The sequence below is a fragment of the Micrasema longulum genome, unplaced genomic scaffold (assembly GCF_059751315.1).
Source record: "Micrasema longulum isolate JH-2025_06_02 unplaced genomic scaffold, ASM5975131v1 h1tg000058l, whole genome shotgun sequence".
NCBI classification, from domain to species: domain Eukaryota; kingdom Metazoa; phylum Arthropoda; class Insecta; order Trichoptera; family Brachycentridae; genus Micrasema; species Micrasema longulum.
In genome coordinates this window covers 295,460-323,044 of record NW_028277265.1, presented here as the reverse complement: position 1 = coordinate 323,044, position 27,585 = coordinate 295,460, and the positions used below count along the sequence as shown (strand labels likewise).

At 34.0% G+C, this 27,585-nt stretch overlaps 2 protein-coding genes across 3 annotated transcripts in view; one reads left to right on the top strand and one right to left on the bottom strand.

Moving 5' to 3' along the window:
- Positions 1–21,343, top strand: part of LOC148285121 (uncharacterized) — a 176,126-nt gene extending 154,783 nt beyond the window's left edge. For both annotated transcript variants that reach the window (XM_088230004.1, XM_088230013.1), the window contains 4 exons: positions 6,607–6,807; positions 7,817–8,080; positions 8,165–18,998; positions 19,212–21,343. In XM_088230004.1, the coding sequence (XP_088086130.1) occupies positions 6,607–6,807; positions 7,817–8,080; positions 8,165–18,998; positions 19,212–19,314 (11,402 nt within the window). In that variant the 3' untranslated portion in view covers positions 19,315–21,343. The remainder of the gene's footprint in view (positions 1–6,606; positions 6,808–7,816; positions 8,081–8,164; positions 18,999–19,211) is intronic.
- Positions 21,344–25,566: 4,223 nt separating this feature from the next.
- Positions 25,567–26,741, bottom strand: Ubc7 (ubiquitin conjugating enzyme 7). The gene is made up of 2 exons (XM_088230025.1): positions 26,648–26,741; positions 25,567–26,383 (listed from the first exon to the last, which is right to left on the bottom strand). Exon 2 carries the CDS (start codon positions 26,375–26,377, stop codon positions 25,871–25,873), a length of 507 nt encoding a protein of 168 aa, XP_088086151.1. The 5' UTR covers positions 26,378–26,383; positions 26,648–26,741; the 3' UTR covers positions 25,567–25,870.
- Between the last annotated feature and the right edge of the window lie 844 nt (positions 26,742–27,585).

Here is a 27,585-nt window from a genome sequence, read left to right as displayed (position 1 = left end):
GTACTGTATTCTGCATTCACTTGGACATAGATAAAAAGATGCTCTCGTAAAATTGAATAACTGTTTCTTTTGGTTGGTGTCTACATTTTTTCAATAGGAATTATACAAACCAGTCATTTGTTTTATTATGCATGCATAAATCAAATCTGTATCTTTATTCAGCTTACTTTTTTGTATCATATGCAAATCTATTTTTAAAGCGCTCTTGATAGTTTGGATACATGGAGCTCTGTAAATTAATCTTTCATGTTTGAATAATAATTAACCGTTATAATTTTTAAACACCTTTTTCTTAAGACGGATGCCACCCCGAACGTTAACTATATAATAGATTATGTACATAATGTATTTCATTCACGTATCTAACATTTTAATACGTCATTTTAACACGTCTATTTACGAGCAAATCGCCTAAATGAATCTATTCGTCGTGATCGTAGAACAACGACGGAAGTGAGAAAAATGCAACATTGACTTTCTTTCATATTTGATCTTGTAATGGTTTTATAAAGGGCTTTATTTCCCAGGTTTTAAAGAAACGACACATTTGTAACTAATCCAAGAATCAAATGATAATCTTATTCTTAGAAGTGGGGGTCCGTCATATGCAAGCTCCCGACATCACTGCGGCCTGTGAAGATCTATTGTTACGGGTCCCCGTGAATAGTTCTCGCCCTCCAAACCCTGGTCTATAAAGATCCTCGCTACTGCGCGGAAGGCGAGAGTTTACATTTTGCTAAATCTCCCCCTCCAAGCTCAGATTCGTAAAGTATCGGGCAATTAGGTAGGGGACGAGCGCTTTAACATCCTTAGGTTTAACCAGTGGTCCCCCGAGGATGCGGCTTCTTTTACGATAGGAAACATCTCAAATTATTATTAATTATTTGCTACTTACACATGAAATGTGATTCTATCCTGTTTTTTTAAGATCCCGGCAGTATTTCAATACTTTAAAACGACACAACACGGTATAGTTGAATTCGAATCGGGAGTTGTGAACTGAGCGAAGTCTGCAAAGAAACTAATGGGTAAAAACGTAAAACTACTCTTTTAAAAGTAGTTTTGTCGCCTTCTGTTTGATGCGCGTTTGGGGTTTCTGGACTGTTCTTAATTCTATGGTTATAGCATTAAAAAATTAAAAAAGCAGAATGTAATAGAAAAAAGCATGTATCATTTATTAAAATAAAAAATCTAAATAAATCTCCCCCTCCAAGCCCAGATCCGTAAAGTATCGGGCTATTAGGCGGGGAGCGAGCTTTTTAACATCCTCGGGTTTAACCAGTGGTCCCCCGAGGATGAGGCTCCTTTTACGATGCAAAGTATCACACTCACATAGAATTTGTATAGATGTTTCCTCGTATGCACTGCAGAACCTACATCTAGAAGTTTCGAAAAGGTTCTAGCAAAGTGTTTGTTCAATCTGCAGTGCCTTGGGCGGGCTCTAGTGATAACCCTTACATGATTTCGATTGAGCTTTATCAGGTCGAAGGCAAACCTTTGCGAATGCTTCTCTACCAGTTCCTGCGCGAACATACTCAAAATATTGATAATTATTACTAATTTTAATATTTTTTTGGCAAATACGTTCACATATTTTTGAATAACTTAGCTAGGTTAGGGACCAATGACTTTATTATCATATGCCCATAGAATTAAAAAAAATAGATTGTTTTTTTTGTTTTGAAAAATGAGGATGTTAATGTGCTCGCCCACTACTTAATAGCCCGATACTTTATGGATCTGGGCTTGGAGGGGGAGATTTAGCAAAATAAGAACTCTCGCCTTCCACACAGTAGCCATTAGTAGTAGTAATTCACGGAGACCCGTCACAATAGATCTTAACAGGTCGCAGTGACGTCAGGAGCTTACATAGCAATGTCTGAAAAAGTGTTCAAATATATCATTATGTAGACAAAGACTGAATTTCACCCTTGGAGTTCCCTATTTTATTTATTTATTTATTCATATTTTTCGCTTTACTATAATTAATAATAAAAATAATGTGACCTCACTGGGGTTTCCCGTACCGAGGACACTTAACAATTTAGTTTTTTTAAATTAAATTTGAGAATAAACAAAGAAGACTAAATTAAAAAACAAACATAATAACAAATATTCAGACAGTTTTAAAAACAAGGTATTTATGTACATCTTTATTATTTATATTACAAAACACACAATGAAAACAACAAAAACCTAACATAAGCCATACAGTTGTGGAGCAGTTGATTCAGCATTGGTATGGGCGAATGAGACAATCCATTTTACTTCTACCTAGTTCCACTATCCATTTTTTTATAGCCCTTTTAAACATTTTCTCATTACTAATTGCTTTAATAGATAGTGGAAGTATGTTATAGATTTTAATAAAATAATACTGAAAATCCCTTTGTCCGAAAGTGGTATTTGTTTAAGTTGTTTATGTGTTGAGGATCTAGTGATTATATTATTTGTATGTGATGTATTGTGGGGGTTATGTCTTTCATTTGAGTAAGAGTAGTTTTTGAATCTATAAGTGAGTATTGTTTTAGCGTATAATTGTTTTGGTGTCATAAGTTGTGATTTATGGATTTATGATTAGCTAGAGAGTTATTAAGATTATAATGTTACAACAGAGTTGGATCACATTTCAAAAGAAAAATGGACGTCTAGTACGTACTGTTCTTATGACCTGTCATTGGTTGGTTAAAGTGGCCACTTTACACACTGTGGAAAACTTTCAAATTTATCTGAGTTAAATAATTATTTTAGATAAATCTCTCGCATTAAATAAATGTTTCAGCTCATTAAATTCACAAAAATCAACAGATCGAAGAATTGTAGAAAAACATATGCAGAATTGTGAATGTTACACAGTGCTTAAAGTCATCATTTAAACCCGCCAATGGTAGGCTTTAAGCTCTGTAAATGCCTAAACTGTTTTAAATATTTGTTTAATGTTCTCTAACTCTGTTTTAATACGTTAATATGTTGTATATACAGAAATCGTTGAAGGCTGGTACTGGGATTTACTCTCCGGAGTGTCAGAATCTACATAAATTTCAAAACTAGCTTAGGTATAGTTAAAAAATCGAGGTTGTATAAATGGCCAAATAATAACACAGAACATTTTTAATAGTAATTAACAGTTATAAATTTTAAACACATTTTTCTTAAGATGGATGCTACCCCGTAAGTAAAGTATCTAATAGTTTATGTATATTTCATTCGCATATCTAAAATTCGATCTTAATAGTTTCACAAGCTCTCTGCAACATTATCACACCTCTGTTTAAGAGCAACGTTGCTTCATCGAGTCTGTTACTGTTAACAGTTTTTTTTAATTGAAACCGGAAAGTTATTATTTTTGTGGAAGTGGACATGGCGCGATCTAATAATTACGAATCGATTATATTTTGACAGCTGATTTAAGGTTTTTAAAATAAACTAATCTGAATTTCGTACGTATAAACCGGACATTATCACTCTCAATGATAATTAATAATTTATTTTTGAAATTCTCTGAAATAAATTAAACAATACAGTAGATAAACAAAAACTTTTCAAAACAAAAAGTTAGTTGTTTTGAAAATCGGCAGTTCTATATTTTTATTTACAGTTTGACAAAATATATTGCATGGGCTCAGAACTAATTTATTTATATAAAGGGACTCATTCGGTTACCATTTTTTTTTCTATGTTCATACATAAACAAAAAGATTACGTAAACTAAAATAAAACCACGACAAGGAAAATACGATATCGAGACAAGATCATCAAGTTTAATTTTGTGATTGTTTAAATCTAGAAAGACTTAGAGCAATGAGAGGTTTGAAAAAATTGAGCAATCTGAGTAACATAATATATAAATTCATTCATTGTTCCGTTTCCGCATCTAATGGTGTATAGGGCACGGCATTGGTACACCAACCCCATTGAATCTTGATCATTTTTTTGTTTCATAAAAGTAACATGGCCTTCAAATAATCTAGTTAAAAACTCCTTTTTGAATAAATATTTCATTTCAAATATGCCGGGAATTGAACTCAGGATCTGTTGCATGATAGTTAAATGTGCTGACTTCGAGGAGGATTATAAATAATATGTACATTAAAGAAAACAATAATCATTATAAAGCAATATATACGTAGTAAATGGAAAAGGCTTAAAACGGGGACGTATGGTAAAATGGGGGACGAAAGCCGTTTAATTTGAAAAAATGCATGTAAAATATTAATGCACTTATATGAAGAAACATGTGTACAAGAAACTGAACAAAAATAACATAAAACTTTGTAGCAAAGACAAACATGGGCAATAAAATAATGTTATACAATAAATATATCAAGAACATGATCAACATACAAAATTTTGAGATAAGCCATGCCAATCTGTCTTCATCTCACACTGTGTCAATGGCGAAGAGATCTACGAAAAACGGAAAGATCTATCCCAAAAAAATTAAGTTGTGGAACGAATTGACTAGTCTACACATTCTGGACGTTGAGGCATAAAAACAAAAGATGCTCTCTGAAGATTTTAGCTAATTTCGAATTCTAGTGGTGTAAACGTGTACTTTGGAACATAAAAATAAATTAATCGCAACAGAGATGAGACATCAATTATAGCATTAAGTTTTTTGAAAATGTATATACGATCCATCTCGGTTCCACGTTGCTATGTTATTTAATGCAATTCTTTTCAAAAAGTGAAACAAATGTTTGAGTAAAAAGTAAAATTTACACCATACCATGAGGTGACAAGGGGTAAAAAACGTTAATTAACAGACGCGGAATACTAAATTCTCTAGTCATTAATAATGATTTGCGACTCGTGTGTCATAGTTCATCACCTGTAAGGTATTATATTAGCTGGGATTAAAAAACAGGGGTGCGATCGGAAATACCGACTTCATTGTTTAGTTACAAAATAAATACTGTTTAAAATAATTGATGTACTCGTAAAGCGGCAATAAATCAGATCAGTTTCCGATGATAAGTTACAGCACAACACTGGAACATCATCCGACATCCTTGAACTTGTCAGATTGTAACAATAGTACAACTTATGAGTGTGGTTAGTCTGTGCCGATGCACTCGGCTGACTTGAGAGGTATATCCGTCTTTTATGTCGAGATCTTTATCTATATTTTTTTATATCCTAACTTACAATTATTTATCAACAAACTTGAATGGATAATTTTCCTTCCTCAATCCACCTTAATAATTGTACCTTCGTTTGTTTTTATAGAAATAACTATTTGCGATCTTATTATTTATCCAAATTGTACAATTTCGTGTTTATTTCTAATCAACATAGTTATAGATAACTAAGCTAGAAAATGCGAAAAAAGTTGAAAGAGAGAGCATTTATGGGCTAGATTTTAAGAACAAAATTCCACATTCTTTCCTTCATTGATCATTTTTCCGTATCTGTACTTTAGACAACTATCCACATACGAAGTGTGTTCAGAAAATAAAGGGATTTTTTTAATTTCGTAGGTTCGGAGAGTCTTATTGTCATGTTTTTATTATGTTGGTATACATGCCCCTGAAGTATTTTAAAATTTCCAGCTGTATTCACTGTTTACTTTGTCTGTTGTAGTCGCTAAGGTTAGACGTGTTTTTATGAACACGGCGATTTTCATTTCTTAAAATAAATGGATCAAAGAATTCTTGTCAAATAAAGTGTGTGAAATGTTAACAAATGTCTATGGTGAGTAAAAGAGATTACGAGTGGTATAAGCGTTTCTAAGATGGCCGTGAAGACGTTGAAGATGACGAACGGCCCGGACGCCTCAGCACATCAACAACCGATAAAAACATGGAAAATGAAATGGTTTTGAGCGATCGCCAAATGACAATCAGAGAAGTCGCTGATGATGTTGGCATACCAATTAGCTCATGTCATAAAAAAAATTCGAATATTTTGACTATGAAACGCGTGGCAGCATAATATGTTAAAAAAATGTTGAATTTTGAACAAAAACAGCGGCAAATGGAAGTTGCTCAGATGTCACTAAATAAAGTCAACGATGATGCAAAATTACTGAAACGTGTTATAACAGGTGATGAAACACGGGTTTACGGATATGACGACGAAACTAAGGCTCAATTGTCCCAGTGGAGGCATTTTGGATCGCCAAGACGGAAATCGCCGAACACGTCTAACTTTAGCGGCTGCCACAGACAAAGTAAACAATGAATACAGCTGAACATTTTAACATATTTCGGGGGCATGTTTACCAACATAACAAAAAAATGACAATCGGACTCTCCAAACCCGCGAAATGAAAAAACTCCTATTATTTTCTAAACACACCGTATATATGCTAATACTTTAGAATAGTAGAATCACTGATTCATTGATTTATTTGTTTGTTTGTTTTTGTATATATTCTACAATGACACTGTGAACAATATTACGTTTGTACTATGTTAGTTTTATATCAGCCGTCGATGGGAGGAGTGCTCTCCCGAAACTGTAGTAGTGCTCTTGTAAAATGATAAAATCGTGTAACACTTATAACAAAGTTTAATTTTCATAATAATTTTTAATCAAGTGTTACGAAGAGAATGCCGAGTCGATTAACAATATTGTTTATTCATTTTTCTAATTTGTTTTCAGAAGCAGGATGTTACTACAACTTTCAGCACTACGGAGAAGGAGACAGAATAATGACGAACGAACCCTGCCTGAACTGCACCTGCCACAACAGGATGCTCATGTGCTATCTCAGGGTATGCCCATTCACCAAACCTATTGGCCAGGACTGCACCGTGGAGAAGAGAGGAGACCAATGCTGTCCCATCATCACCTGTCCAGATGGTAAGTGGACTTCTAAGGGTTACAAGATCAATGGTTATTCTGCATACTTTTATTAGTTTGCCCTCACAACTGGCTAAGAGACCCAATCGCAGTAATGAATTACAGCAAAAAACATCCAGGCTTGAGAAAAATTACATTAAATTATTGTAGTCTCTTCGAAAATCAAATCCGGAACCTATCGTGCGTGAGGCATTATATAGGTTAAAACCGTTTAATGGTTAAAACATATTTCGATGCTAATTTTTTATGAGGCTTCTGTTGTTAAATTTCAACAAAATAAATTACATAGTAATTTATATTTTAATACAATTCATAAATTAAAAATACTTCCACTTATTTATTTGACCAATTAGAGCTTTCACCCTCTAATAGGCATCTTCAGACTGGTACAGTGAAAAGATCATTTTTACCAAACTAACATTTATCTTAAGTATAGATTAAACGTTTAAAGAAAACAGTCAGAAGAGATACAATAATACTTCAGTGAAACAGAATCCATCAAATTATCAGACATTAAAATTTTACAAGTCGGAACAAAAAAGTCCAAAGTTCGATATAAATTTTATAAATTAGTGAAATTAATAATAATAGCAATAAAATTTGAATAAATCAGCAGATAGAATTTAAAACGCACCTTTATCGGACCCCTTGGTTTGAGCCTGTAGATTGCAATAAAACAATAAATATTCTTATAGAATAGAATCCTTCCTTACTGTCCACCGCCAAAGCGTACATCCAATAACGTTCTCCCATTATGTTTCATTTAAGTATTATTGTATCTCTTCCATTTTGTTTTATTTAATGATTAACCTTTGCATAATATTTACCAGCCTAAAGATCCCATTAGAGGGTGAAAGCGCTCATTGGTCAAATGAATAGATGGAAGTGTGCCAAGTATTTTTAATTTATAACTTGTATTAAAATATAGGTTATTATGTAATTACAAAGTAATTCCATCAAAAATGGTCAAATAACAAATAACTTGAATAGTTATAATTTTATTTTCTAGTTCACGTTGGTCTCGTGGACTCCACGACCGTGTCCACAGTCGATTCGACCGAAGTTGGCCATCATGACAACTACGGATGCTCGATAGACGGCAAGTTCTATTCAGACGGTGCTCAAGTTCCTTCCAGCGCCAACAAGCCTTGCGAACTCTGCTACTGCATCAGGAATATGACAGCTTGCGTCATGCAAGAATGTACGCTACACGTCGAAGGATGTACTCCGGTCTATCTCAGGGGCTTGTGCTGTCCTGTAAGATACTCGTGCGGTAAGCTGTGTACATATATTAAAACTGACTTAATTTTATTATTATTTCGAGAAAGTTCGTAATTTATAAATTTTATTTTTTCAGACCACCCAGAAGATGAAGGACCTTTGATGATCGATGATATGACCACAACTGTCCGACCTACTCCAGGATTTATTCTTACTACCACACTCACTCCGGGATATACGATGGAATGCACGCATAACGATGAAATTTATGCTGACGGAGCATTGATCGCAACAGATAAAGCATGCGAGCACTGTTATTGTATGAAGGGAGATATTGTTTGCGCTGTTCAAGACTGCGGAACTCCAATGGAAAACGAGGGAAAGAATTGCACCGCGCATGCACCGAGGGAAGGCCAATGCTGTCCAGATACCTACGTGTGTGACGGCGATGAAGATTCTACAACTGCACTTGCAGAAAGTGAAAAAGATAGTTCTACCCATACTGCAAAGGATGATCAGCATACAGAAGCTCCTACGCATAAAGATAATGTAACAACCCTGAAATCAGGTGAACACGAGCAAACAACCGAAGAAAAAGTATCTCATACGACAGGCGAGAGTATTCCACAAACAACCGTCGCAGATTATGAATTTACGAATATAAGAGATAATAAAGGAGACGATGAAGAACATTCTGAAAATGTCACTGAACACAATATACCTAAAGAGAATATAACCCAGGATGATATTTCCAGTGAAATTGAAAACACCAGTACACCAAAAGACGACAGTAGTTCAACGGCTACTACTAAAAAACACATTGGAGACAGTGAATTAGAATCTACGACACCGTACAAAAATATTGATTTAGAACATGAACAAACAGAAGCAAATATTGTTAAAAGTGAATCTACTGAAAAACCACAAATCGACAATGTATTTACAGAGACACCAACAACTAAAACATTCGATAGCGTTGGTCTTGATTCCGTAACCGAAGTAGCCAAACCATCTGATGATCATTTTACTTCTCAATCCCCTACGACAAATGTTGAAGATAAAATCACAGTAAAAAATGATCAAGAAGAAGAAAAGTATCCTAATCAAGAACACGAAAAGCAAGAATTAGAAAAACTTGAACCTCCAACCCACCTTTACCCGGTATCAGCAGACAAAGCAGATGATCACACTGATGAAAGTGTAACCAAAGATGCAACAATGACTTATCCACTGCCTTCTATTTATCAAACAACAAAAGATTCTAATGTTGATACTACATTATCTCCTGATCAGAATATCTTTACAAATGCACCAGACCAAACTAGTATTACGGTTGAAATAAATAAAGATGAATTAGACGAAGTATTTGAAACGTCAACAACTAAAGGTGAATCTACTTTATCAGACAGTTTGAATACAAGATACACTGACGAGGACAATAGTAACATTAATAAAACTAATGCACCTTCTTTATCGGTAACAAAACCGAAAAAAGAGTATGACGAACATTCCACCGATAAACCTTTGCCCGAAAGTAGTGGTGATGGAGATTTTGAAAAATCTACACCTAACTACGATCATGAAATCACAACAGAGTATCTGAAAAACGTTCAAGGTGTTGAAGATTCGAAAAAAGATTTTGATCAAGAAGAACTTTTAGAAAAACATACAGACAAACCAACGACCATAATTGACGAAGAAAATATTACCAATAAAAATGATTCCTCAGATTCTGTTCCAGATTACTACCACACTACAGATTCTTCGCAAGTGAATGATGAAGATAAAAAGTCAAATACACCGACTGATTCAATGTTCACCACACAACATTCTGTTTCTAAATTCAAAACAGATAAACCCACTTCTGAGACTGCAAGTTTTGATGATTTTGAAACAACTACACATTTACTCAAGGGCTCTGATAACAAAGAAAGTGACGAAGATCAATTGAACATAGAAAAAAATATAACGACCATGAATCCAGTTACAAGTACTGCTCAAAGTATTAATATTGACACCAATGGTGATTTGCTAACGAAAAAACCAGATGCAACTCGAAAACCAATTCTCACTGAGAATGAAAAAGAACCTGAATTATCTATAGACCTTAAGTTAACAACATCTTTACCAGCGGAAGAAGATATCGGGGCAACAACTGAACAAGAAAATTTAACTCTCATAGATGAGATAATGTATGAACCTACAACAGTAAGTGGTTTAAAACAGGAACCACAAGATGAAATTATTGATGATAAAACACCATACTCACCACAAAATCTAGATGAAATTGTAACAGATGTTCCAGGACCAGATTCAGAAACAAAATTATACGAAGTTGATGATCATGAAATAAATACTCCCAGTTCGTACGAAGAAACAGTTCACGAAAATACCAAAACACCAATACTTTCGACAGATGATGATCAAGGACTCACCAGTTTTAATCCAGAAAAACAAACGGAAAATACTGAAATTAATACCACAACACAATCTTCTGTTAAACATGAAATTGGATCAGATGTACCAGAAGTAACTGAAATTATACACGATTCAACAACCCTAGTAATTGATGAGTATTTGACATCACCTCATTCTGATACTAAGTTCACTCAAGATGGAAAAACTAAATTAGGTGATGATCTTACTGAAAGTACTATATCTACAACACCTCCATCAATTACTGAGTATAAAGAAGATAGTTCAAAACCAACTATAACTGATAGTAGCAAAAAACCTCAATCTCTCGATATTACTACTATTGGTCAATCATCAGAAAAGAATTCTGAAACAACAGAGCACCTGGAACACATTGCTACCACTTTACCAGATTTTGTTGAAAAATATGCAACAATGTCCACAGATTCCTCGGTAACAGAAATCAATGAAGAAGATAATGAAATCAGTGAAGACCACGATAAACATCCTTTAACAGAAGAGGAACCATCTAGAGTTCCTGGCGAAGGAGACTGCCTTTTAGATGGAATCTCATATAAAAACAAAGCTCTCGTACCAACAACAAACAGATGTCAAACATCTTGTAGATGCACAAACAGTATTTTGAAATGTGATCATGTAGTTTGTTCACCACCGCCTTTAAATATGGTCAACTGTCAACCAGTTTATCACGGAAAGGACACGTGTTGTCCAATGTATACTTGCGAACATGAATCAGTTACAATAGAATCTGACAACCAAATGTCCGAAATGTCAACATTATCACAGAAGGATCCAATAATAGTAACAGAAGCAGCAATAAAAGAAGATGGTGCCATTACGGAGCACATTCCAAATGAAGAAACCGTCAAACCAGTTAAAGATGATAATATAAACCTTACAAAAACTCCTGTAATTGAAGAACCCATAGTTCCATCTATTTACAAACCTGACTGTGGAACTTCTGGGTGCAATTTACACCAAAAACAAGAAGACAATATTGCCTCTGATTTGTTATCGCATACCACCAAATTTCCATACGATCATGAATACATTGACCAAAAAACAGAAGTCGATAATGTGTCGAGTGAATTCACTACACTTCAGCCTACTAAAGATGTTGTAAAAGATGACGATGAATCCAAATCGGAGCTGCCAAGTGAAGAACATGAAAAAACTACATTAGAAGGACCCGAAGAAACAAAAATAGACTTAACCATAAAACCAGAAGTTGACCAACATGAAATAGCTACAGAAAAAGAAACTGTAACGGAGCTGGAAGACTTATCTAGTGTTCCTGTTGTAACTGAAAGACAGGGCATAACAACTGTAGCAAGCGAAGAAATAATAACTGAACAAAATCCAACAGTTGAAGAAGTTACAAAGGTTGGTGTTAAAGAGGGTTCTGAGACCCAGCTGCCAAATCTTCCCGAAGATGGAATTAAGTCTGATGAAATTGATATTCAGCAAGCAACAACCATTGTTCCAGAGGCAGTGACAGATATCCCCAATTCAGTATACGATGGACAAAAAATAAATGAAAACGAAGTACCCTTAGACAACAACAAAAATAAATCACCAACCACGTCAACTGAATTTGATAATGTTTCAGATGCTACGGAACCAAATATTTCCGATAAATTCCCAGACTCAACGTTACAAACCAAGACTCCAATAGTTGAGCTTTCAACAATTTCACCTAACATAGAATTTACAACTATTTCATCAGATGACGTAAACAAAATTGGAGTGTCAGTACTTCCTACTGATTCTGTTGATGATATTTCTCCTAAGAAGCCAGAATATCCAGTTCTCGGAGGCTGTGGAAAAACCGAATGTCAAGTTGAAGCTGAATATACTAGACATCCTATTGATGTAACTACAACAGAGGCTCAAGCTACTGAAGATTGTATAACAGGCCAAAACTGCTTGCAAACATCACCAGCAAGCAAATCTCCTGACTGTGGTGAACATGGATGTGAGGATGATAACCAAAACATTATAACTGACGATAATGATAAACCTATTTGTGGTGTTAATGGATGTGGAGATCAATCAACGAAACCTTCTTCAACTACACAGAAATCAGAATTATACCCCAAGTTTACAACAGAAATTTCTGCAGATGATTCAAAGGCTACCGATCAATATTTGATACCTACGGAACACCCCTCAACCGCCGTTAAAACAGATTGCTCGGGTACAGATGGACTCTGTAAAACTAAAGATGAGATAGTTGATTCTAGTAACGAAGATAAAAGCCCAACCAACAATGATTGTGGAGCACAGGGTTGTTCTGATACTAAGAAACCAGTTCAAACTACTGTCGTCCCAGAAATTATTTTAGAAGACTGTGGAGAACAAGGATGTTCTGATACTAAGAAACCTGTTCAAACTACTGTCGACCCAGAAATTATTTTAGAAGACTGTAAAGAACAAGGCTGTTCTGATACTAAGAAATCTGATCAAACAACTGCCGTCCCAGAAGTTATAGTAGAAGAATGTGGGGAACAAGGATGTCCTGATATTAAGAAGCCAGTTCAAACTACCGTCGTCCCAGAAATTATTTTAGAAGACTGTGGAGAACAAGGATGTTCTGATACTAAAAAACCAGTTCAAACCACTGTCGTCCCAGAAGTTATTTTAGAAGACTGCGGAGAACGAGGATGTTCTGATACTAAGAAATCTGATCAAACAACCGCCGTCCCAGAAATAATATTAGAAGATTGCGGGGAACAAGGATGTCCTGACATTAAACAGCCTGTTCAAACTACCATCGTCCCAGAAATTATTTTGGAAGGCTGTGGAGAACAAGGATGTTCTGATACTAAGAACCCTGCTCAAACAACTGCCGTCCCAGAAATTATATTAGAAGATTGTGGAGAACAAGGATGTTCTGGTACTAAGAAACCTATTCAAACTACTGTTGTCCCAGAAATTATTTTAGAAGACTGTGGACAACAAGGATGCTCTGATACAAAGGAACCTGTTCAAAGTACAGTCGTTCCAGAAATTATTTCAGAAGACTGTGGAGAACAAGGATGTTCTGATGCAAAGAAACCCAATGATCTTTCTATTCCAGCTAAAGAATGTGGAGAGCATGGATGTACAGATGAAGAGAAGCTTGTTAAGACAACTTCTCTTCCAGAAACTATAAATGAGGATTGTGGTGAGAATGGATGTGATTTCAATGAGAAATCTGACTTTACAACTACCATTCCTGAAACAATTTCTGATGATTGTGGAGAAAAAGATTGTTCTGAGGTTAAGGATTCTAGTCATACGACATCTGTTCCTGAATTAATTTCACCACAAAAAGATTGTGTAGGAAAAGAATGTGCAGACATTTCTCACACAACTTCTATTCCAGAAACGGTATCAGAAAACTGTCAAGGACAAGGATGTTCGGATTTCAAAGATCACTCTAGTCAAACATCAACCCTTCCAGAATTAGATGGTTCAGAAAAACCATTATTTGTACAAACTGAAATGCCATCAGAAATTAAATCACCATCTTTATTACCAGAGCATGAAATCAATGCCAGTAAATGCATTGGTGATGATTGTTCTATTAAACCTTCCACAGACATATACAAAGAACGAGACGAATTTTCAACTACAATTCCCATACTGGAAAGTGACGATTCTAGTACTGAAACAAATATTGGAAAGATAACACACAGTGATTTGAGCACAGATGGTAAGCCTTCAACAGACAAAATCACTGTCACAGATGATACTGCAACGGAAAGTTTTGGTGTTTTGCAGAGTACAGAACATACATTTGAACCAAAAGAAACACTTGCACCACAATCACACGTCATCGATAAAGATTCAGAAGATTCAGAGCAAACAACACCCACAGAATCTGAACAAGATTTACAGCACAGCACAGATAAAGAACAACAAAGCACTACCAAAAAATATGAAATTGGTACACATGCTATACCTAGCTTTACATCACCCGAGCACATTACTCAAGTAAATGATATTACAAGTATACCTGAAATAGTAATCACCGAGTTTAATACAGAACTTCCTCTGAAATCAGACGATAAAAAAACATCTCCAGAATATGAATCTGATAAGGTAACCAAAATTACTACACAAATGATAGATATTTATTCTACGGAAAGTATAACAACAGATGAGCAACCGGAATCGTTTACAGAAAAATACGAAAATAAATACGATGGTCAAAAATCAACTTCAACACCTGAAAGCGCTGATACATCTAAACCAATTGACCAAAGTGAGATTAATGAACCAGATAAAGATGAGACAGAAAATCCAACAACTATTCCTAGAGTTACAGTTCCTCAATCTGAAGAAGGTATTGGCAATGAGAGTACTCTGCCATCATTTGAAGTTGAATCAACAACTCATGTTGTGATTTCTTCAACAGATCACAATGAAAAAGTCACTAAAAATATCTTAGAAGATACACATCGACCAGACCAGACCATTTTATATACAACCACGACAGAAGGTGACAGTAATTTAGATTCATTTAATGAAATTGATAAGGGTGAAAAAATATTTGCTTCGACTCCAATTTATGACACAGAAAAGAATTATATAGCCGAAATTACCACTTATCAACCAACTGAATCTAAATATACAACGCAAGAATCTGACTCTAAATCAACTTTAGATTCCGATGGTAATTTACCTGCGAAAAACGATCGGTTCACGCCATCTGACGATGACTTAAAAACAACTACCATTATAAATACTATCGAAAAAGATTACAGCTCTCAGCTTGATTCTGAAACTGCAAACACTACCGATTTATCTCATGAAGATAATGCACCAACTGTTACCAAAAAAACAGAAAAAGACAGTGAACAAATTTTAACGACCGATCCTGGTAGTACTGATGCTACAACTGAATTGCATATTAAATCTACTGAGTCAACCAAAAACGATGGCTTATCACATACCACTGCATATGTAGACTCTGGTATTGACGATCAAGAAGTTGTAACAGGTTCACCTGATTTAACTGACATTAAGTACTCGACCGACACCAGTAAAGTAGATGAAAATACAGGAACCCCGTCAACAACGTTAAGTAGTGAAAAACATGAATCTGTGACTCAGCAAATTGAAAGTGATAAATCTACAACTACAGAAGACACAGGAAAAGATTCTACAACAAATATTATTTCATCAGATAATGAAGACAAAATTAAATATTCAACATATACTCCTATAGAATTAAATAAAGGACAGGACATTGAACAATCGATAGATCTTGGATCTGGGGAAGAAGATTCTTCAGAAAATCTAGATACTAAAGACATATACAAACCGTTGGAAAAAGATTCAACTGAAACAACTGTCATTCCTGGAAACGATTTTGTTGAAACACCAATAGATGATAAGTTACACCAAACAACTAAATCTGAAGAACCTAAAATAGAAGACGTTTCGACAACAAGTTCGGAAATTAAAAACACTACTAACGTTCTCGAAGACGTTGTGCATACAACTATTGCGTATAACAGTATAGATGAAAGTAAATCAACAATACCCAAAGAAGATAATGTTATTCTTACTACAAAAAATCCATCGAATGAATTTAATGCATCGTCGCAAGAACCCGAAGATAGCGTAATATCTACGACATTGGCCAATGATCAATATGATACTAAGAAAGCAACCGATAAGTCTGAAATATATTCTACAACTGTAACTTCTGAAACAAGTGAAGATAAAGAACCAAGTGATGTCACTAACAAGCCCATTGATAGTATAAGTGACGAAAACCATGATGATCTTAAACCAACGGATCAGCCACATAAAGAAATTACTTACACCACCTTAGGGTTTGACACTGAAAAAGAAATAAAACCAACTGAACATGATCAAGATAATAATAATAATATGAGCACAACAATCAAAAATGAAACAGAAAAGAGCCCAGAAGAAACTGACGATGAACTTAAAATAGCAACAGAGCAAACAGAACCTGCCGTTAGCGATCACTTTGATGAACAAAAAATACCAGATGATCACACAGAAATTAACGCCATTGAACCCGAAAAGGATATTCTTCATACAACACTTGCTGAAATTGAGATAACAACCGAACATTTTGACCATGAGATTTCACCCACAACAAACCGTGCTTCTCTCCATGAAAAAACTCAGACAGAGAAATTCGCAACATCCGTCAGTCAACAATTAGATGAAGATCAGAAACAGGCTGGAGAACCTCAAGATGATATTTCACAAACAACAATCAAACCTGATGTAGAAAACCCAACTGAACAAGATGAAAAAGATGTATATTCAACAGTTGATGATGATATTGAAAAGTCAACAAGACAACCCGAGAAAGACATTACTCATACAACTGTTAATGTTGAAATTGAAAGACCAACTGAACAACCTGAAAAAGGTATTTTACCTACAACCATATTTGATGAAAGTTCAACAAGTCAGACTGAAAAAGAAGTTTCTTCACCTATTCACGAAGATACTGTAAAACCAACTGGACAACCTGAGAAAAATATACCTACTTCCATTTCAATTGATACTGAAAAACCAACAAAACAACCAGAAAAAGATTTTGCGATTACAACTACTCATATTGCCGATGAAAGACCAACTGAACAAGAAATTGAGCAACATGCGGGACAAACAACTATTCATGCTGATAATGAGAAATCGTCAGAAAAACCAGAGATAGATTTTAGTCAAACTCAAACATCATATGATAAACCAACTGAACAGCCAGAAGATATTTCTTATACAACTATGGCTGACGTCCAAAGACCAACTGAAAAAGAGGTAGTACATTCAACTGGTTATGCTGGTATCGATGAAAATGATCAAACAGTGGATGATATTATTGCAACTACAAGAACTCCAGAACCCGAAGTAAAATCATCAACTGAACAGCCAGAAAATAAACGCACTACAACATACCTTGGAAGTGGAATACCAACTGAACATGCTGAACAAGATGTTACTGAATTTACAAGATTGCCAGAAGATGATGACATAAAGACACATACTAGAACTGAGAGCCCCACGGAACAATCAGAAATCTCTCATACAACAGCAAGTCCTGAAAGTGATGATAAAAAACCAGATGAAATCATTGAGATAACTGTAAATCCCGATGACAATAAAGGTATTAAACCATCCGAAGGATCAGATGTAGATGTGATAATAGGCACTACAGATAAATATGAAAGTAAAAAGCCAACCATTGAACCTGAAAATAAAATCTCTTACACAACAATTGAACCAACAAGTGACGAATATGAGAGGCCTGATGAACAGACAAAGAGTAGTATTGATTTATCCAGTTCAGAAAAAGATGACACCAAAAAACCAACCGAAAAAACAGATATTTTGCAATCAACAATAAAACCTGAAATAAGTAGACCAACTGAAGACATTGAAGAATTAGCCACACATACTACTACAAGTCCTGAAAGATTTACTGATCCTAATACATACACAACTGAAAATATTGACATTGTTAAAGTACACCAGCCTACTGAAGGTATATTATCTACAATTGGAGAGATTGACGGGGAGTTGCCTAAAACTGAAATAACTACACCTATTGTCACAGATATTGAACATGAAGATGATAAAAATATAGATTCAGTACAACTCACTGAAAAACCAAGCCAAACATTGTCACCCCATAATCTGGAAAAAGAAACTCACTCTCCAAGACCTTCTGACGAAGTTAGTACAGAAGTCACAGAACAGCCAATTATCCCAGAAGATGGTGAACCACAACTTTCGGAAAAATACCCTGAAACTAGTCATGATGAAAATGAACCATCTGAACAGTCACCAGAAATAACAACGCAATCAGATATCTTTACAGCATCTAACAAATCTTCAGAATACCCTCAAACCTCAACAATAACAGTTCATGATTACATCACATCAAAAACACCTATTACCGAGATTACAACCGAGACTCCATACCCAGAACAACACTCAGTATCACCTAGTAAATATCCCGATACGGAAATCGAACCAGATCTCGGACAAGCTGAAATTTCTTCTCTTCCAAATCCAGAGGAAGATGAAGATCACCAAGTTCCACAAATGCCTGGCTTCCCTGGATCATACGGTTCCCCTGGATCTAGTGATCACGATTATGAAGAAGACGATCAATCATTCGGACCTGGAACGTGTAGATATGGCGGAAAGGTTTATGTTTCCGCTCAACAAATACCAAGAGACGATCCATGTGACTTCTGTTTCTGTTTCAGAAGTGATATTATATGCCTGCAACAGAGTTGTCCACCTCCCATCCAACACTGTCACGAGGAACCCATCCAAGGATTCTGTTGCCCAAGATATGAATGCCCTGTATCAATGGGAACTGTTATGAATGTTACAACAACAACAACTACTACAACAACAACATTACCACCTCACTTCTTGTCTCATGCTTACAAGGGACAAGCGCAAAGAAGAGGTTGTCAAATAAAGGGACATGTATACCAGGTCGGAGAAGTAATCAAACAAACATCAGGACCGTGCTTGCATTGCATGTAAGTTATTCATAATATTGATTTCTTTCTTAAATTATTCAGATTTTTGGATCTGAAAATCCATAATTCAAAAGATACTCTCTCGATCAATTTACTTTGTATTGTATGTTTAACCTACCCAAGTAAATAGCCAATGATTTCAACTGGTTTATTTGTCAGGTTTTGGAGTCAGTATTCTTCTTAAGTAATAATGTTCAAATTTCTTAATTCTAGATGTGGTCGAGATGGTCAAATGAAATGTGACCCTAAAGTTTGTACACCCGAACCAATGCTGAGACAGATGATCGCAGTCGCAGCAACATCAAGAAGAAGGTGAGCTGACCCAGATAAGGCCAGTCAGCCACTGTGAATCTTGTCACTGTGATTTTGTGTGTTGAAAAGACAAAAGAAATGACAATGTTTAATGATAAAGTGCACAAGCGAAGAGGGTAACAAAATTAAAGAGTTATGGTGATTTGTTAAAGTGTTGTCAGAAGATCAAAGAAAAAAAGCTGAACATTTTACTTTCAATAAGAGCAAAACTGTAAAACGGATCTGAAACGAATTAAATAACTCTTTAACACTAAATGGATCTGCGAATGTAATTCTTTTATATGTTTTTTTATTCAATAAGTTATACTTACCTGCATTTTGTATCCATATGTATATAGGAAGAAAAATCAAATTGTTTTTCAGATGATATGTGAATTTGTACTTTCAAGCAATGGGATATATTGAGATTTTATTGACTTTTCTCTAAGTTATTTACGAATAATCCATTGACAAGAAGACATAATTATTATCTCTTTGCTGTAATATGCAACAGGTACTGTTTATTTATATAATTTTTGAAACATGGGTGCCAAACATTGAAAAAATTGTTTTATGTATTGTAATTTAATGAGGAGGGAAGCGAGGAGACTTTGTTTTTATATCGAATTGATATGTTAGAAGGGAGACTTTCCTTAGCTAACGCTTCGTGTATATCGCCGATAGTTCTTGTCTATTTCGACGAGACCACTTGTGCTCTTTAGTCCTTTTTATAAATTGTTTTTATCGATAAATATTAATAAATTATAATCTAGTTACGAGTGACTGCCCGAAAGAAGTTTGACTGATCTAAGAAGTTTGCTTCTCAATTAGAGTATCACGAAGAAGTATATTGAAGGGATACCATGTGACATGGCGGAAGAGAAGCTTGTGAATGTCCTATTATGTATGTTGCATTCGAGTAGAAACTGTGTCCACGAGTTTGATATTAATCAAATTAAGTTTGACATTAGTTTTTAGAAAGTGATGAACTGCCAGACTCTGAGTTGATGAGTAATATCACAGTTGTACTTCAGTTGCTATGCTAAACTTAAGTATTAGCACCATTGCATATTTGCAAGGGACCATTATTATTTCTTTACTACAATACTATTCAATCTTTTCCAATTGAGACAACTGTACTTGATAGCACTGCAGGAGGTAACTCTGTACATCTTGAAATGCTGATCGAGCAAATATTCTCTTTGACTGAGAGTCAAATAAATTTTAATATTAAAAAATGTTTATGTTATTACATTACCTATTAACAAAATTTATAATTCTACACTGTAAGTTTTTTTCATCCAAACACCTTGTTAGGTATGTGAATTTGCCAATTTAAAAACATACATTTTAAGTGTTTATTCTGTCACACATCTATTATTGTCCAAGTTGTTTGATTCGCAGAAATCTTTTTACTAATTAATAATTATGATTTCAAATATACTTTTCTAATGTATTTCACTAAAGATTTAAAAACATTTTTGTTTTGAAATGTATAATTTTAAATGTGCTCCTCTGTTAGATTTCTGCTTCTTGAATATTTGGATGATTTGTCAGATTTTTAAGTCATTGAGTATTTAAAATCAGTAACCCTATTCAAGGATGTGTGACCCCTACTGAGAAGAATATTTAAATATGTAGTTAGTTTTAAGAATCTAGTTTTTACTTTAAGTAAAATAATTTAGAACTTGTAGTATTTATATTATATTTAACAAATAAACATACACTGGTCCCTTTTGTATTTAAATCAATAATGATATTTCTATTATTTAAACAAAAAGATAAGTAAATTCACTTGATTTCCTTATTTTACAAATACTATGTTAATAATATTTTTTTTGATACAGAATAAAATAAAGGTACTATAATAAGTGTCAATTTTTTATAATGCCAGTCAGGAGTTAGCCAGTGAAAAGAAAAAAGCCATGCAAACGAGTTATTACATATAAATATAATATATCTTAGTAAAAATAAATACATGATAGGATATCCACATGAAGTGTCCTTTTTTTATACATCTGATAAATAAACATCTTTTTATGGAAAACAATAAACCCGTGTTTTTACTTATTTTCCTGCAGATAGGTGGACTGTAAAAATAATTTTCAAAAGAAATAAGAATAAGAAATAAAAATATCCACTTGAACTAGGCAATCATTTATGAACTCTAAATAATTCACCAAGGTCACTGAGGCGGTCCACAGGGTTATCAACCAAAAATGAGCTTATGCTGAGTAATTTAAACTATTCCTCCCTTTCTCCAACTCCTTCTACTCGTCTCTATCTTGACTTCTCCGCATCTAGGCACCACCAACTATCTGGACAATGTAGTTGGTCTATCTCTTTGGTGGCCTTCAGACAATCGTTTTATTTGCCAGGGCTTCTACTTCAATATTCGTGGCGCCCATTCGGAGTCCCTCTAGTCTAGCCATTATGTTCGGCAGAAATGGGCATATTGCTAATTTAGTTTTGTCCCACGGTTCATCACATCAGCAATTTTGGTTCTCTGTATAATCTTTTTTTTTCCTCTTCTATCTTTAAACTAAACTAGTGGTGAGTAATTTAAACAATTTACACTGAGTTACTAGTTCTGTAGGATTTTCTTGTCTTTCTAGACAAAGAAGATCTACTATCCCATATTGTAAAAAAGAAAGATTACAATAATATATATGTTATCCAGTATGCCAAGCTGAAAATAAGGGTTTTAAGGTTATATATTGTATTACTGATATGATATATCATAGGGAAATACAGTGATTATAATAATGTCATTATCACTAGCTTTTATTGATTATGAAAAGATTTTTGACTCTGCAGCTATGGGCGGTGATGAAAGGTCTAGATAATTGTAGAGTAGACCACAGATACTCACAATTTCTAAAAAACGCATACAATAATGCCACCTTCGTCGAACAGCTCTATGAACCATCCAAAAAGTTTCGCGTGAGTAAGACAGTATGACACAACATCTCCCAAACTATTTACACTAGCTGTGGAAAATGTCTTCAAAACTCTTGACTGGAACGACAAGGGTTTTCACATTAATGGCAAAGTCATTAGTAATCTCAGGTTTGCAGACGTCCTATTTGCCAAATATGAGAAGAAGTTTGAAAACATGATAAATGAAGTTAATACAGCATCCCTGAAAAAAAGCAAGAAAATAAATGTTTCAAAAACTAAAGTAATGAGTAATGCAATCCAATCATGTAACATCTTGGTTTAATTTATTGTTATAATAGTATAGAAATATACTTTAAAAGATAAAAAATCTCGATCTTAGAACAGGCTGAGCCATGTTATATAGAGACTATCCTAAACAGAGAACGCTCTGTTTTAATTTTCAATTCACTAGTTCTTATTAAATATGTATACTTATATTATGCAATAAATTTATAAAATAAATAAATAAATGGACAAGCAATAGAAAAAGTTAAGTCATGTATAACAGGGACATGAAATAAAGCTCGGGAGAGAGAATCTAGAGGTGGGTATTGAAATAAGGCAAAGTCTAGGATGGGCAGCCTTTGGTAAACTGTCTTATCCAGATGTCTCCGAAGTATTCACATTATTTAATAAACTTGTTGTGAAATGTTTATAAATAAAAAAAAATATATAGGGTCAGTTAGGGTAAGAGTGTCATACTTTTATGTCGATTCAAATTACACGCTCTACGTGACCACAATTTTAGTAAATTTAAAAAAAAAATTGGATAATGAAAGTTTGTTGACTATTATTTTATGTAAATCTACTTTTTTTTAAACCAAAAATACACAATGACATAGTGTTATTCATTATAATCAAAAAATCTGTACAGCTGTTCCTCTTGCCCTGTTTTTTTATTATTTTTTTGGATAGCTAACAGCTATATTTCTCCTATGCATAAAACAAAACAAATTACAAATAAACCAATGACAGGTTTTCACAAGTAGCATCACAATAAGTTAAATAATATTCTCGAAGACAAAATTAACAGTAATCTAATGTTAATCCAAAAGAAAAGAAAAAAACAACACAAATTATTTCAAAAGCAAATGCCGTACGTCATTATGATTATTGGCAAATAAATCTATGTTAAATGATTTTATTATTCCATTAAAATTATTAAAAGTTCCCCATAAATATGAATTTTGCCTATAATTAGATGAAACAAGAGTAATATGAAGAAGGTTTGTAAATTTGGAAGTAACATTAATAAGGAGTTTGCATAGTAGTTCACGACAATCAATTGAACCAGAGGCAATTTTCAATAAATAAATTATATCAGCAATTTCACTACGTTTTTGCAGAGGAGATGTTTTTTTTATATATGTATATATATAGATCGGATTTCAACTCAAGTTTCAACCGGAAATACATGTAAGTGATGAATGTCTTTAGAATATTTTCAATTGCACATTGTACATAGGATTCCATATTTGTGCATAATCCAAGTTGCTTCGTACTAATGTAAAAGTAAAAGAATTTCAGTGTCTTTGCCACAGTGAAAAATGTAGAGCTACGCATAACAAATCCAAGCGCACGCGATGTCTTTTTTATGATGCTGTGAACATGGGTGTCAAAAAGTAATTTACCATCATGGTAGACACCTAAATCCTTTACACTTAATGAGGGTTGGAGGTTTTGACCCTTAAGCACATAGTTAGTAGGTAAATATTTTAGTTTGTGACTAAATGTAATAACTGAACACTTAGAAGGATTAAGGTTCAAGCAGTTGGAGTCGCAGTAATCCTCCAGATGGTTGAGATATGACTGCAAATCAGAGACATCAGCTGGGGTCCTGTTACCCTGGGTATAAATATCATAGCAGTATATCTCCTAATATAATAATATAGATATTTTTTAAAATACAAATAACTAGAGTAAACGCTCATGAAATCTGTACTTTCAATCATTCAAATGAAAAAGGAGCCAAAATGGCTTTGATCCTAATTTGGGGCAAGAGTGTCATATGTCGGCCTCGTGGTGTGGTCAGAGCGTTTACCTGCCATGCAAGAGGTCTCGGGTTTGATTCCTGACATGGTTGATATGAAGTATTTATTTAAAAGGGTATTATCACACTAGAATATTTCATAGTCCCTGGACTGGTACCTGAACCGTAAGACTGATCATCTAACAAAAATGATCTAGATATGCTGCGATATGAGATTATGTTGACAGATGCCCAAGTTTATTGCATTATGTGTATGGAAAATGTATTTCAACCACTACTTAACGCTAAAACCATCTACAGGAAAATGGCGGAAGCAAAGTTGTTCACCTAATATATATATATATATATATTTTTATAAATATTAAATATTATTTCTTTTATTGGGATTGTTATTTTAATTTTAATATTGTATCCTGTTATTAATTTTATGTTACATTATTTTTTTATTGTTTATTATTATGGCTTAACATGGGCCCAGCATAAAAGGTTAGTGAATGTGTAATGGAATGTAAATAAAAATGAATAAAAAATATTGTTCAAAGAATTTGAACATTTCAAAATGCAAATGGCAAAACAAACCAGAAAAATGTCACCAGTATCTTAAATACTGTGAATATATACGAAATTTATATACAATGAGGTTACAAAAACATTATTGATAAAGTAAACGATGGAAAAATATGAAACTACTGACAGTTTGCCCACCACATCCCTTATCTGAAGGACATAAATCTCCCTTGCGGTACCCACATACAAGAAAAAGTTGCTCGTTGCCGAATGAGAAAAGCTGTCTGAAGGATGGACAAGTCTGACGATGTCGGTTAAATAGAATACCAAATATGTATTTATATTACTATAATTGAAATGCAATTCCACCCAGAAATATCAGTAGAAAAACTCAATCTGTCGGAAGGAGCTCTCTGTTATCGAAAACTAAAGACAGGAGTACAGTTTATACTTTTAAGATAAATTAATGTTAAAAAGTTCGTAATCATGGATAGACGAGTGTACTTGAAGAAATTTATAGTACTGCAAGGAATGTTTTGAATGTATTTGCACAACCACAATAAAAGAATAGAATCAAAAGATCAAATAATCAATAGGGTCTGCTTGCATAAGATATGAATATTGATTGTCTACTTTTTAGCAATTTAAGATAACAATCAAAACCAAATATTATTAATTGAGGACCTCAAATGGAGCCTTAACATCATTAATTGGAATTGATAAAATATGAAGAATTTTATATTCTGCAAAATATTTAAAATGTAAACCATTTTTGAAATGTTAGTTGTCAGCATTTTTTGACCTAAATTTATAAAAGACGAGTTAAAAACAAGACTAATAAAAAGTAAAAATCTCACAGTTATGTTTATTTTGGTAATCTCAGAAAATAAAATGAAAACATATTTATAAAAAAAATATAATGTATCGTGACATCGTGAGTGAACTGCAAATGAATTTAATAATAATAATGAAACAAATATGGACGATTCAGAGTAATAATTTCCAATAAATATAACTTTATTATACAGCCATTAAAGTCAATGAATATATTTTATATTTCATTGTTTTAAGAAACACATTGTTCAGATTTGAATGATGAATGAATTTGAATGTAAAGAATATTTTTAATAAATTACGGGGTCTTTTAATCCAACGGCAAGCCGAGAGTCTTCCTCACGGTCATCTGCGCTCTTCTGTTAAACTGGTCGCGATCTTCCCTCCACATCTTGGCGGCATCCACATTGGCGCTGCTTTCGTCATTAGGTTCAGCGAGCATGCTCACCACGGAGAGAAGAATCTTTTCTATACTTTGTACAGGCGACCATCTTTCCTCACTGCTTTCGTAACCCATGGGATCATCACCGGGAGCGTGCAAAATGGATATACAAACTCTTCCGTCCGAGTAGATATTCGGGTGGAACATCTCGCACAAAAACTGCATCTTAGGAGGACTCAGCGGATAGTCTGGAGGAAGAACTAGTTTAGCGGGAAAAACACCTCCTTCAAAACATGTATCTTCTGGTCCTGTTATCAATGCTTCCCATTCGAAGAAATTTTCTTCGTTTGTCGGACCTGCGAGAATTCCTTCCGGAGGATTGAGAGTAAGTTGTTTGTATTCTGCCATCAGACGGCGTAAAGCTGATCCCGCCATTTTTTTCTGCAAGATTAAAAAAGATTTGTCAAACTTGAAAACAAAATATTTAAACCGTGCACCAAATGACGATAGAAACAAAAAATATTATTGATATGATGTTAATTTTTATCAATAGCATGTTATATTCGCAATACGAATGACATTACAACTTCAAATAAAAGGAAAAATATATAAAAATATTTTTTGTATAATTATAAATGAATGTAATGTAAAACATTAATTTAACACATTCCTGTAGTAAAACTAATGCAGAAAAATAATATTTACCTGGGGTTTTATCAGTTGAACTAAAAAATATTGTTTAGATTGAAAAACAGACAAAAACAATTCGACGTCAACGTTTGACAAAACTGGATCTGTCAATTCTGAAATGTGTTGCACTGCCACCTGCTGTTGTTTTTTAGAAACTATACTACAGGAACCTACGTTTAGCAACAGTTTAACGTTTTGTAGTTATTTTATTATTCGCAAGATGTCCACACTTGTACAAGTTTTTCATTTGTTCAAAAACAATCTAAATAATTTCAGATCGTCAAAGATAAAATGAAGAAATTTTGCCCCACGCCTACGGGAAATAAAATACAAAAAAAAATATTACTCATGGTAAAAATAAGGGCATTAGAGCATACGCTGCAAAGTTTCTTGAAAATGTACAAAATAAAAAAAAAAAGAGAATTAAAACGAACTACTTTGGACAATATTAAATGTCAAAATATTTACGTTTCGCCACGTATAATCCTGCTGCGCAATCACATATTTGAATTTCCTGTGTAAATATAGAAAACTGCTATTTTCATTTTTTATTTATCATGCTATTCATTGCATTTAGCCGGCGGTTGATAAGCCAAATGCAGTCACCATAGTAATTGTAATTTAATTTTCACCTTTTTGGATGAGATACTCCATACTATTTTGCAAATGTATTATTTTTTATAGTAATCGCTGATTTTTCACCCGTGAACTGTATTTATTTACGAGCAAAACAAAAAACAAACCGACCCGAGCGTAGACTTAAAGATTACACACGCGTTGACTTATGACTGCGATAACTTAAGCTGGTTCATTATTGTTCATTGTGATCGCTCAAATGCTTAGCATGTTTTTAAGCGCGTCGATAGTTATTTGTGATTGAGCTACAGGAGCAGTAAAATATTGCAATGTGAAAACACTTATGATAAACACGAAAAAAAATTCCGCCCTACACA

Coding starts and splice junctions, on each gene's coding strand:
- Ubc7 (XM_088230025.1), bottom strand. CDS start 26,377: ATGGCGGGATCAGCTTTACGCCGTCTGATGGCAGAATACAAACAACTT.